Source organism: Pristis pectinata, chromosome 23 (assembly GCF_009764475.1).
Source record: "Pristis pectinata isolate sPriPec2 chromosome 23, sPriPec2.1.pri, whole genome shotgun sequence".
Taxonomy (NCBI): domain Eukaryota; kingdom Metazoa; phylum Chordata; class Chondrichthyes; order Rhinopristiformes; family Pristidae; genus Pristis; species Pristis pectinata.
The window spans coordinates 31,273,934-31,287,414 of NC_067427.1; the positions used below are offsets into that span (position 1 = coordinate 31,273,934).

Genomic DNA, 13,481 nt, shown 5'->3' on the forward strand with positions numbered 1-13,481 from the left:
CCCTCCCTCCCTCCCTCTCTCCCTGAAGTATGCTTCTTTCTCCCTGCCTGTGATGTGTATACCGTATGTCTGTATAGCCCTACCTGCTCCTTGTAGATTTGACAGCATCAGCAGGATATATGACTCTTGTGTATCTCATTCTGCCATTATCAACAACACACCATGTGCTTACCAAGAGACATAGGTAACCTTCTTCGCTTCTCACCTTCCTTATCCAACTGTATAGCCCTACCTGACTAGGTTCAAAGGGCACTTCAAGCTTTCTGTCAACTTTGACTCAGTCGCACACCAGGTGATCCATTCTACATCTGCACATGTGGTGATTCATTTACACCCAGGCTATTGAATATTGTATTATCCCCTGTTCATTGACTGTATTGACATTTGGTTGATGCCAGTATTGTCAGCTGTAGTGTTCAGCCGGGGAGGGCGGTGTTGGAGGTAGCAAGTCACTTATTGTCTTCCTTAACACGATGCTTTTCCTCCTCTCAGCAGGGTATGACTGAAGAGATTTGGTCTGAACACACTGAGGTGAGTTTGGTTCACACTTTTCAAAAAGCTGTTGTAGAGCATTTCTATATTTTAGCAGCATTGATTCAGGGTTTGATGGAGTTTAATGATTCAACAGCAATGACATGTATTTAAGGGATGTCTTTTTTGTGGTAATATAATGAATGCTCTACTTTTACACTACATCCCTTATGCAATAAAAGGTAACATTCTATTTGCCTTCCTAATTATTTGCTTTACCGGCATGTTAGCTTTGTGATTGTTCACAAGGGCTCTGTACAGCAGTATTCTGATGTCTTTCTCCATTTAAGTGATGCAGTAAAACTCTGATAATCCGGCATGCTCCCAGGGCATTGGTGATGCTGGACTAGCAGGTTTACCGGACTACTGAATATTATTATATCAGAATCAGGTTTATTATCACTATTATATGACATGAAATTTGTTGATCTGCAGCAGCAGTACAGTGCAAAAACATAAAATTACTATAAATTACAAAAATAAATAGGGCACAAAAAGAAAGAATAATGAGAGAGTGTTCATGGACTGTTCAGAAATCTGATGGCAGAGGGGAAGAAGCTGTTGCTGAATCGTTTGGATCTTCAGGCTCCTGTACCTCCTTCCTGATGGTAGTAATGAGAAGAGGGCATGTCCCGGATGGTGAGGGTCCTTAATGATGGATGCCGCCTTCTTGAGGCACGGCCTCTTGAAGATGTCCTCGATGGTGGGGAGGGTTGTGTCCATGATGGAGCTGGCTGAGTCTATAACTCTCTGCAGACTCTTGTGATCCTGTGTATTGGAGCCTCCGTACCAGGTGGTGATGCAACCAGTCAGAATGCTCTCCACCGTACATCTATAGAAATTTGTAAGAGTCTTTGACATACCAAATCTCCTCAAACTCCTAACAAAGTAGAGCTGCTGGTGTGTCTTCTTTGTGATTGCATCAATGTGCTGGGCCCAGGACAGATCCTTGGAGATGTTGATGCCCACAATACACTTTTAATTCACATTTTTTTTAAAGATGTTACACAGTATTTTGCAGATTCTCCCCGGGTTACAGAAGGGTTCTATTCCTGTGAACCATTTGTAACCTGGATAGTTCGCAAGTCAGAAATGCCACTGTGAACCGAGTTCCCAGGTGGCAGAAGATGCCTGCAGCCAGTAAATCCATCCTGTCGGACTCCCAAACGCCTGTTCGTATGTACGAACTGTACATAAGTTGGGTGTTCCTAACCTGGGGAGGACCTGTGTTAATTTTCCCATGAACTGGGTAGGTTTTAATGGAATGTGGGAACTGAGGCCCCAGTGAGTGGAAAGGAAACACAGGAGCTGGAGCCCCAGACAGTTGGAACATGGAACTCGGGCCCTGGCGAGTGTAAAGAGTGTACAGGAACTGGGTGCTCCTTGACTGGGAAGGGATCAAGGTGAACATTACCTGATGAACCAGATGCTGAACTGTTGGGACTTCTGAGTCATCAGACCATGGATTATGGGAGTTTTACTGTACTGCTTTTCATTTATTTATACCAAGATGCATATTCCATTGCCAAATTATCACCTACCCTTTTAAACTATCTATATATCTTTGCATTGTCTATGCATCCTCCTCACAACTTGTTTTCCCACTTCTCTTTGTATCGTCAGTAAATTTAGCAACGATATCGTCAGTTCCTTCACCACTAACGTGGATTGTAAATAGTTGATGCCCCAGCACTGATCTCTACTAATTATAACTTTTCAACCTGAAAATGATCCATTTTTTCCTGATTCTGTTAGTTAGCCAGTCATTTATCAAAGCTAATATGTTGCCCCCAATGTCATGTTACCTTTTAGTTGGTACCTGGTTGAATGCCTCTGGAAGTCCAAAAACACCATGCCTGTGGCTTTCCCTGCTCATTACATCTTCAAAGGATTCTAATAAATATGTCAAACACTATTTCCCTTTCATAAAACCATGTTGAATCTACTTGATTGTGTTATTCTTTACTAAATGTCCTGCAACTACATCCTTAATAATGGATTCCAGTATTTCCCTGAAGACGGATGTCAGACTAACTGGCCCACAGTTTCCCATTTTCTTTTTCTTGTAAAGGCATTTCACTTGCAGCTTTCCATTCAGCTGGGACCTTTCCAAAATATTGGGAATTTTGGAAGGCCACAACCAATGCATTCACTTTCTCTGCAGTCATTTCATTTAACACCGCAGGATTTGGGCTGTCAGGTCCAGAGGTACTGCACCAGTATGGGGAAAGAGGCAGCTGTTCTAATTCATTCAGTCAGTCTGGGGCCATTGTCCAAATGAATAATTAGGGCTACAGGGTGTTGAACAATATAATGGGGAGGGAGGGTTCTGGTGGCCGGAAGTTTAGAAAATTAAGAAAAAAAGCGATGATTCAGGGTTGCAATCTGGGTTATTGATAACCAGCCTGCCAAAAAGAGACGCAACAAACAAATGTAAGGATATATTTCCTTTTAGAATTGGAGCAGGAGAAGATAATAAAATGGACTAAAATGAAGGTATTCCTCTGAATCCGTGCAGTATTCATGCTAGATAAGTAAATTATTGAGACAAATAGAAATAACTAGTTACTATCTAATAAGCATTACAGGGATGTGTTTGCATAGTGACCAAGATTGGGAATTAAATGTTCCAGGATACTTTGAAGAAATGGGCAAAATGGAAAAGGAGATGATATTAAAGTGTGATTAAAAGCAGGAGAGAGGAAGAGTTTTAGTCTGAATGTCAAGAAGAAGAATCAGTTTGGGTGGAGCAATGAAACAACAACGGATTGATAACAAACGTCTGGAGGCTGTCTCTAGGCCTCCAAGCAGTCATGATTAACGCAAGGCATGGCATAAATTAGGAAGTTAGAGGTGTATATAACAGGAGTAATACAGTAATCATGGGGGGTTTAATCTTTGTATAGACTGGGAAAATCAAGTGAGCAACAATAATGTGGAGGATGAATTCAAAAGAGATGGGTTTTTTAGATCAATATCTTGGGGAACTGGCTATCTTAAATCCAGTGATGTGGAATGAGGAAAGGGAGGATTGATGATCTGGTAGTGATTTATTTAAGTGTGAAATTATGACCCTAAATCTGAATTAAAAAAAACTATGAAGGTGTGTCAGAGAGTCATACAGCACAGAAGCAGCCCCTTCGTCCCACCATATCCATGCCTGCCATAAAATACCCATCTATACTAAAACCATTTACCAGCACCTGTGGTATGCATTGGTGATTCGAGTGCTCGTCTAGACACTTCACCACCACCCACTCAGATTCCAGATTCCAAACACCCTCTGGGTGAAAAAGTTCTTTGTTAGATACCCTATAAACCTCTACACTAAACCTGTGACTTCTAGTTTTAGACACCTCTGTTATGGGTAAACATCTCCATCTAATTACTCTATCTATACCCCTCATAATTTTGTGTACCTCTATCAGCCCCCCTCCCCCCACAAAACTGTGTTCAGTTCTGATTGCCATGCTTTAAGAAGGATGTGATTAAGCTGGGGAGGGTGCAGAAAAGATTTACAAGGATGTTGCTGGGACAGGAGGGCTTGAGTTATAAGGAGAGACTGGATGGGCTGGGACTGTTTTCCCTGGAGCAAAGGAAGCTGAGTTGTGATCTTATAGAGGTTTATAAAATCACGAGGGACATAGATAGGGTAGGTAGTCATAGTCTACCTCCTAGAGGGCATCGGTTTAAAGTTAAAGGGTAAAGATTTAAAGGGATCCTGAGGGGCAAATTTTTCACAGAGGGTGGTGGATATATGGAACAAGGAAGTGGTAGAGACAGATATAGTTACAACATGTAAAAGACATTTAGACAGGTACTTGGATAGGAAAGGTTTAGAGGAATATGGGCCAAATGCAGGCAAATGAGACCAGCTCAGGTAGGCACCTTGATTGAGTCATATTGATAGACCTGACTTGGACATGCCAAAGTATTGATTTAGGACCTCACCTATATCTTCTGGCTCAAAGCACAAACTGTCCCTAATGGACCCTACTCTTTCCCTAGTTATTCTTTTGCCCTTAATCTACTTGTAAAGCTCCTTTGGATTTATCTTAATCTTGTTGCTAGTGATATTTCGTGACTTCTCTTTGCCTTCTGAATTTTTATACCCTTAACCGACCTCCCCAGATTTTAGTTCTCTATACTTGCCATATACTTCCTTTTTTCTCTTTATCCAACCCTCAATATACATTGGTATCCAGAGTTTCCTGTACTTGTTATACTTGGCTTTCACCCTTACAGGAACATGTTGGTCGTGAATTCTCACTATATCTCCTTTGAATGCTTCCCACAGTGCAGATGTAGACTTGCTCCAAGTAGATGCTCCCAGTCTACCTGTGCCACGTCCTCTCTTATTTTAAAGAAATAGGAATTGCCTTCCTCCAATTTAAAACCTTTATTTCTGGTCCATCCCTATCTTTTTCCATAATCACTTTGAAATATACAAAGTTATGGTTGCTAACTCCAAAATGATCCCCCAGTGATACTCCCTCCAATTGACCGGCTATATTTCCCAAGATAAGGTCCAGTAATGTTCCTTCCCTTGTTGGTCAATCTATACATTGTGTCAAGAAGCTATCCTGGACACGCCACAAAAACTCTGCCCACTCTGAGCCTTTTACTCTAAGGCAATCCCAGTTAAGTTGAAATCCCCTTTTACTATAACCCAGTTTTTATTACATCTCTCTGCTATTTGGCAAAATATCTGTTCTAGCTTCTGTTCACTGTTAGAAGATCTTTAATATTCCCCCAACAAAGTGACAACACCCTGTTTGTTCCTAATCTCTACCCATACGGCCTTGTTTGAGGAGCCTTCTCGGATATCCTCCTCCAATACTGAAGTAATGCATTCCTTGACTAACAGCGCAATGCCACGTCCTCTCTTACATCCCCCTCTGCCTCACCTGAAAATTCTCTACCCTCGGGTACTGACTAGCAAGTCCTGCCCAGCTTTCAACCATGTCTCAGTGTTGGCAACAATATCATAGGCCAACGTGTTAATTAAAGTTTTGAGTTCATCCACCTTTCCAGTTAGACTCCTTGCATTAAAATAAATGCAATTTAACTTTGTTTTCTCCTGATGTACATTTACTCGCCTGCTCTTCCTACTGGACCAACTAACTATTCCTCCCCTGGGTGTCCATACCTCCCTATCTGAACATCTACTCTGAGCCCCACACTCCTGCCAACTTTGTTTAAGCTTTTCCCGACAGCACTTGCAAACCTCCTGCAAGGATTCGGTTCCATTCCGGTTTAGTTCCACCCATCCCTCTTGTGTAGATCCCACCTTCCCCAGAAATAGTCCCACTGATCCAGGAACCTAAAGACCAACCCCTGCACCATCACTTCAGCCACACATTCAGCTGACCTGTCCTTCTATTCTTATGCTCACTAGTTTGTGGCAGCAGAAGCAATCCAGAGGTTACAACCTTTGAGGTTCTGCTCTTTAAATGGTTACCTAGCTCCTTAAACTCCAGTTGCAGGACTTCATCCCTTCTCCTACCTGTGTCATTGGTACCAACATGTAAATTGGTTTATTTGTTATATGTACCAAGATACAGTGAAAAACTTTGTTTTGCATGCCATCCATACAGATCATTTCATTGCAACAGTGCATTGAGATAGTAAAAGGGAAAACAGGAACAGAATGCCAAATGAAGTGTTACAGTTACAGAGAAAGTGAAGTGCAGGCAGACAATAAAATGATAGGCCATAATGAGCTGATCGTGAGGTCAAAAGTCCATCTTATCGTACAGGGGATCGTTCAATAGTCTTATGACAGCGGGGTAGAAGCTGTCTTTGAGCCTGGTGGTATGTGCTTTCAGGCTTTGGTATCTTTTGCTCAATGGGAGGGGAGAGAAGAGAATGTCCGGGGTGGGTGGGGGTCTTTGATCACTGCTTTGTCGAGGCAGTGAGAAGTGTTGACGGAGTCCATGGAGGGGAGGCTGGTTTCCATGGTGTGCTGAGTTGTGTCCACAACTCTCTGCAGTTTCTTGCAGTCTCTGGCAGAGCAGTTGCCCTACCAAGCAGAACTACTGCCACTGGCTGTTCATCAGAATGTCCTGCAGCCACTCCGAGACATCCTTGACCCCACCACCAGAGAAGCATCAAACCATCCTGGAGTCTCGTTTGCGACCACAGAAATGCCTATCTGTCCCCCTTGCGATAGAGACCCCAGCACTATCGCTCTCCCAATCTTATTCCTCCCCTTCTGTGCATCAAAGCCCTGGGCTGTTGCTGCTGTTTTCCTCTGCAAGGTCATCCCTCCAACAGTTTCCAACACAGTGTTCCTGTTTGAGAGGGGAACGGTCACAGGAGAGATCTGCACTACCTGCCTGGTCTTATTGCCCTTTCTGCTGGTCACCCATCCCTTCCTGTACCTGTGGTATGACCAATGCACTAAATGTATTATCTACCACATAATCCACACCCCAGATACTCCACAGTGAGTCTACCCGCTGCTCCGACTGCTCTATATGGTCTGCCTGGAGCTGCAGCTGGACACATTCCTCCAGGTGTAGTCACCAGGGATATGTCCCTGATCTCCCACATCCTGCAGGAGGCGCATCCCACTGTCCTAGCTTCTATATCCTTTATCCCAGTCCTTTCTACTAAGAAAGAAAGAGAAGAGAAAGAAAAGCCTTACCTTTATCACTACTCACCCTCCTCACCGAAGCCTGATGTTCACCATAAATCAGGGCATTAGGTACAGGAGTTGGGATGTTATGTTGAAATTGTACAAGACTTTAGTGAGGCCAGATTTAGAGTATTGTGTGCAGTTCTGGCCACCAAAAGTTTTAATAAGCTTGAAAGAGTGCAGAGAACATTTACAAGGATGTTGCCGGGACTTGATGATGACCTGGGTTGTAGGGAAAGGCTGAATAGATTAGGACTTTATTCCCTGGAGCACAGGAGAATGAGGGGAGATCTTATAGAGGTAAACAAGATTGTGAAGAGTATAGAAAGGGTGAATGCATGCAAGATTTTTCCCCTCAGGTTGGCTGAGATTAGAACAAGAGGACATAGATTTAGGGTGAAAGGTGGAGTATATAAGGGGAATCTGAGGGGAAACTTCTTCACTCAGAGGGTGGTGCGAGTGTGGAACTGGCTGCCAGCAGAAGTGGTAGATGTGGGTTCAATTGTAACGTTTAAGAGAAGGTTGGATAGGTACATGGATGGGAGGGATTTGGAGGGATGTGGTCCATGTGCAGGTAGACAGAACTAGGCAGAAGATCAGGTCGGCATGGACTAGGTTGGCCAAAGGACCTGTTTCTATGCTGTAGTACTCTGTGACTCTGAAGCCCGCACTAACCGCAATCTCAGAAATGGCGCAAAATTGCTGCTCCAGTAAGGTTGTTCCTGCTGTATCTACCTTGTCTTTTTATAGCTCTTGTTGGCATTTGTAGACCTTACTTTGCTCCCTCTTGTGATCTCTGTTGTATTCCTGGTGTCTCTCCCTGGTCAGAGCTTCCCTGTGTCCTGGTCTGCTGCCAGTTCTGTTTCCTTCTCTGGGCTTCACCATTTTGCCATTGCATTAACCTACTGTGGATCTCACCATGTTCCTGCCTGACCGATGTCCCTTTAACCTGGGCCTCATAATGCGCCCATTCCATTAACTGCTATTGGGCTGATTGTGTTCCAGCTCCATCTCGTGCCTTGGAGCTCCATCTCGTGCCTTGGAGCTTCACCCTGACCAGACTCTGGATTTCACCACTTGCTCTGGATTTTATCCGACATAAGTGTTTGTCTTTCAGGCTTTGATTGGACAGAACACCTGGCTGCAGGGCCAGTTTTTGACCTTGCTGGCAAGATACACGGATATGGATACAGTGGCTCACTGGGCCTTGAGGTTAAATGTGCCACAAGAGAAATTATCGCGACATGTCGCTGAATGGATCAAGCAGCTGGAAAAAGACAAAGAGTGAGTTTTTCATTATTTTTCACACTTTTACCACAATTTGTCATCATCTTAAGTAATACCTCGAAACATCCTTGCAGTGTGATTTGTTGTTACTCTTCATTAAACTCACCATTGACACATTCTTATGCACCCCACAGTGCATTATGTCTCACCCTCACTCCCACTATTGATTACTCCATTTACTGGCATTTTATGAAGAAATGAAGGGTGATACAAAATGGATAAGAAGAGGTTACCTAGATGTGCCTCATTTGGGGCTGGAAGTAGTGGGTGTTGACAAGCTTCAGCAACGACAGGTTACAGTGACACCAGTAAATAAGCTGCCGTTTGTAAATACTTTTATTTCTTGAAATATAGGGCTATCAGATTTGTGAACATGTTTATCCAAAGGGCTCTGCTTTACACATCAGAAGTTAATATTTGCATATTTGTTTCTCTTTTCCACAAATGTTAGTAATCTGAATTGTAGTGTCTATGGGTTTCTTTTGTGTTGCTGCCTGCAAAGGAAAATATACAGAGGTAGAACTTTAACAGATCATCCTTTATTAAAGGCAGTAACTGTCAACTAAGCAGCAGGATCTGGATACAGCAATGTATTAGAATAATATAACTTGGTTCATAAAGGCATCCTGCACATGCATATAATGGTGTATTGTACATTCCTTAAAATGGAAATAACCCTTTCGACGTATATACTTGAAATTTTACAGTTGGTTAACTATTTACATTAGAATGCAGAGTAAATTCAACCATTTATGAATTCACTTGACCTTTAAGTCTCTTCATTCACTGAAGTCTTCACTACAAGCTTCACTTAGCATCCCTGAAGTATTTATTCCAGGCACTAAAGATTACAGTGGACCACGTACACATTTGGTCTCATCTCCTATCCTGCCGTTGTCGCCTCAAAATAATTATCTTAATGACTTTGAGTACATTGTATTATGTATTCTGGATCACTGTTTTCTTATGCAGTAAACTGTCCATAGAGCTTTCTTATCAATAACCACAGTGGTTACAATTACACTTTGTATTTGGTACATAACTGGTTACCATGAACTCAACTGCAAGAAACCCTACATTGGTTGCGTCTTAAACCTCTCTATTCTTCATTACTTAAACTGGCATGCATCCTGATTCCGACTGTGATTCACTATAAACCCAGGATCCTTGCTTTCTTGCTGTGACCTTTGCATTCTGAAAATCTCCAAATATCAGTGGTAGGGGAGATATTGAAAAATATTCCAATTGAGAGGATTAATCTACACTTAGAAAGGCAGGGGTTGATCAAAGACAGTCAATGTGACTTTGTTAGAGGAAGATAGTGTCTGACTGATTTAAATGAATTTTTCAAAAAGGTTACAAAATGTATTGATGGTAGAGTAGTAGATGAAGTTCATGTGGACATGGTCCCACATGGGAAACTGGTTCTAAAGGTTAGCCCCCATGATATGCAGCACAATTTGACAAATTGGACCCAAAATTGGCTGGGTAATAGGAGGCAGAAGGTGATGGTGGAAGGTTGTTTTTGTGATTGGAAGCCTGTGGTGTATCATGGGGATAGATGCTGGGACACTGACTGTTTGTTATATCCATCAATAATTTGACTACGAATGTAGTAGATATGATAAGATTGCAGATGCCACAAAAATTGGTGGTTTGTTGATGGAGAGGACAGTCCGAGGCTACAAGATGATATTGATCAGTTGTAAGACGGGCAGAGCAATGGAACTTAATCCTGGTAAGTGCAATGTGATGCACTTCAGAGGGCTAATAAGGGTAGGGCGCTAGGGAGTATCAAGGAACAAGGGTTTCTCGGTGTACAAGTCCAAAGATCCCTGAAGATGACAGTAAAGATAGATAAGGTGATGAAGAATTCGATTAAGATATCTTTATTAGTCACATGTACATCGAAGCACACAGTGAAATGCATCTTTTTACGTAGAGTGTTCTGGGGGCAGCCCCCAAGTGTCGCCACGCTTCCGGTGCCAACATAGCATGCCCACAACTTTCTAACCTGTACGTCTTTGGAACGTGGGAGGAAACTGGAGCACCCGGAGGAAACCCACGCAGACACGGGGAGAACGTACAAACTCCTTACAGACAGCATCCAGAATTGAACCCAGGTCGCTGGCGCTGTAATAACGTTACGCTAACCACTACACTACCTTGTGTGCCGTGATTACAGGATACTTGCTTTCATTTGACAGGGCATAGAATATAAGAGCATGGAGGTTATGGTTGGTTAGGCTACATCTGGAGTACTGTGTGCAATTCTGGTTGTCACACTATTGAAGGACATGATCGGACTGGAGAGGGTGAAAAGGAGATTCAGTAGGATGTTGCCTGGGATGGAGCATTTCAGTAATGAGGAGAGACTGGATAGGCAGTTTTTTCTTCATTGGAGCAGAGGAGGCTGAGGGGGGCACCTGACAGGACTGTACTAAATTATGAAGAGCATGGACAGGTAGGTAGTAGAAAACTTTCACCACAGTAGAGGTGTCTAAAACTTAGAGGCTATAAGTTGAGGGTAAAACATTTAGAGGGAATTTGAGGAGGATATTTTCTACCCAGGGGGTGATTGGAATTTGGAGTGATGAAGGTGTATGTAGATGACACTTGAATTGTTAAGGTATAGAAGTGTAGGGACCAAGTTTTGGAAAATGCGGTTAGTATAGATGGGTAACTTGATAGTCAGCATAGACGTGGTGTGCCAATGGGCCTGTTTCTGTGCTGTATGACTCTACGAACTTCTTTGACTTTCCCTTTCTGGTTTGTCAACAAGGCTTTCAGCATGACTGATTTCAGGCTATCCAGCACACTGTGGTTATGCTGCATCATTCAGAGCTTGCATTTAAACACACAAACATATAAATTAGGAGCTGGCATAGACCACTCAGCCCCTCTAGCCAACTCTGCTATTCATTGAAATTGTGGCTGATCCAATCATAACCTCAGCTGCACAGGTTACGGGATAGTTGACATTTTGGGTCGAGACCCTGCATAGTCCTGAAATGGTGACTGTCTGTTTGCCTCTGCAGCTGCTGCTTGATCCATTGAGTTCCCCCAACAGTTTGTTTTTTCACTCCAGATTCCAGCATCAGTAGTCTCTGCATCTGTGGTCTCTCTTGTGTCTCCTGGAATACTGTGCAAGTTTTGGTCCCCTTGCCTTAAAAAGAAAGGATATAGCTGCATTGGAGGCAGTCCATAGATTCACCAGGCTAATTCCTGGGATGGTCTAGACAGTTTGGGTCTATGTCCCATGGAGTTTAGAAGAATAAGAGGTGACCTTATTCAAACATATAATATCCTAAGGGGGCTTGATAGGGTAGATCCTGAGATATTTCCAGCAGTGGGAGAGTCACTAACAAGTGGATACAATTACAAGATAAAGGATGAGTCATTTAAAACTGAGGTGCTGAGAAATGTCTTCTCTCAGAGGGTAGTGAATCTCTAGAATTGTCTGCCCCAGAAGGTGGTGGAGGTCAGATCATTAGATATATAAGCATTTTAAAGATTGAGGAATTGAAGGCTGTAGGGAACTGGCATAGAAGAGGAATTGAGGCCAGCGTAGATCAGCCATGATCGCATTGAACGGCGGGGCAGGCTTAAGGGCCCTGATAGTCGACTTCTGCTCCTATTTACTTGCAAGTCGTCTGTGATCCTGAGAGACTAACCAAGAAGAGGATACTACTGAAGCATAAGTATTCTGTATTCATTTCCCCTCTCCATAAATAGTAATGTACTGTCGCGTTTCCTGATAACCTGCAGCACTTGCATGCCAGTTTTTTGTGAATCATACACTTGGGCATCCAGACCTCTCTGCATCTCAGAATGCTGCAATCTCTCATCATGTAGATAATGACTCTTATTTCTCCTGCCAAAATACTCTATTTGCCAGATGTGAAAATCAAACAAACTGCAGATGCTGGAAATCTGAAATAAAAACAGAAAATGCTGGAAATACTCAGAAGGTCAGTCTGGATCTGTGGGAGGAGAAACAGAACTAATGCTTTAGGTTGAAGATCCTTCACCAGTTCATCCAGATTGCAGACTTCCTCTGAACTGCTTGCCTTTGAGTTTGTAAATGGACCCATTGTTCTGAAGTGTCATGTTTCTGTTGAACTGATGGCTTAGTCTTAGGCTACTTATGGATGTCTTTGGGCCTGGACTCAAATCATCCTTTCCTCTGGGACACTTCACTCTTGTTGACTGATTCTCCTCCTTATCCAGTACACCAGCAAAACTATTCCACAATCTTGCATTTGAGCCATATCGTCACCTTGTCATCTTTATTTCTGACAAATGGTCTTCGACCTGAAACGTTAGCTCTGTTTCTTTTCCCATAATGCAGCCTGACCTGTTGAGTATTTCCAGCATTTTCTGTTTATATTTCATTTGCTGGACCTTTGCCTGCTCACTCAACTATCTATATTCCTTTGTCTCTGTATGACCCCTTCACATGTACTTACCTACCTATCTTTGTGTCATCAGTAAATTTAACAAACACACTTTGGTGCCTTCATCCAAGCCATTTGTACAAATTGTAAAAAGTTGAGGCGCCAGCACCAATCTGAGTGCCGTATTGCTTGTTACACCTTCTTGACCTGAAAAAGGCCCACTTATGCATCTTGCCTCTGTGATGCGATGCAATGCAATCCTCTCTCAAAGCTTCCACCATGATCTGCTTGATTCAGTGCATTCAGCAACTAGTACGGGACTTGTTGACATGGAGCTCTTTCCCAGAACCTGTGCAATCTTAGTTCCTGACACAATTGCTGTCCTTAAGCTTCACAGATTTGGTTCACTCATGCTGTTGAAACAAATTGCAGACTTCCTCTTAACTGCTTGCCTTTCAAGTTGTGAATAGTCCCATTGTTCTGAAATTGTCCAGTTTCTATCAAAATGATGGCTTTGTCTTAGCTACTCATAATGAATGTCTTTGGACCTGGACTCAAATCATCATTTCCTCTGGGACGTTTCACTCTTGTTGACTGACTCCCCCGTTTATCCAATATACCAGCAG

At 42.8% G+C, this 13,481-nt stretch overlaps 1 protein-coding gene across 7 annotated transcripts in view; it reads left to right on the forward strand.

Annotated features, from left to right (window-relative positions):
* Positions 1-13,481, forward strand: part of exd3 (exonuclease 3'-5' domain containing 3) — a 137,622-nt gene that overhangs the window by 63,820 nt on the left and 60,321 nt on the right. For 6 of the 7 annotated variants that reach the window (XM_052037326.1, XM_052037332.1, XM_052037328.1 and 3 more), the window contains 2 exons: positions 493-531; positions 8,289-8,455. In XM_052037326.1, coding sequence (XP_051893286.1) covers positions 493-531; positions 8,289-8,455 — 206 coding nt within the window. The remainder of the gene's footprint in view (positions 1-492; positions 532-8,288; positions 8,456-13,481) is intronic. The other variant, XM_052037330.1, reaches the window with a different exon arrangement.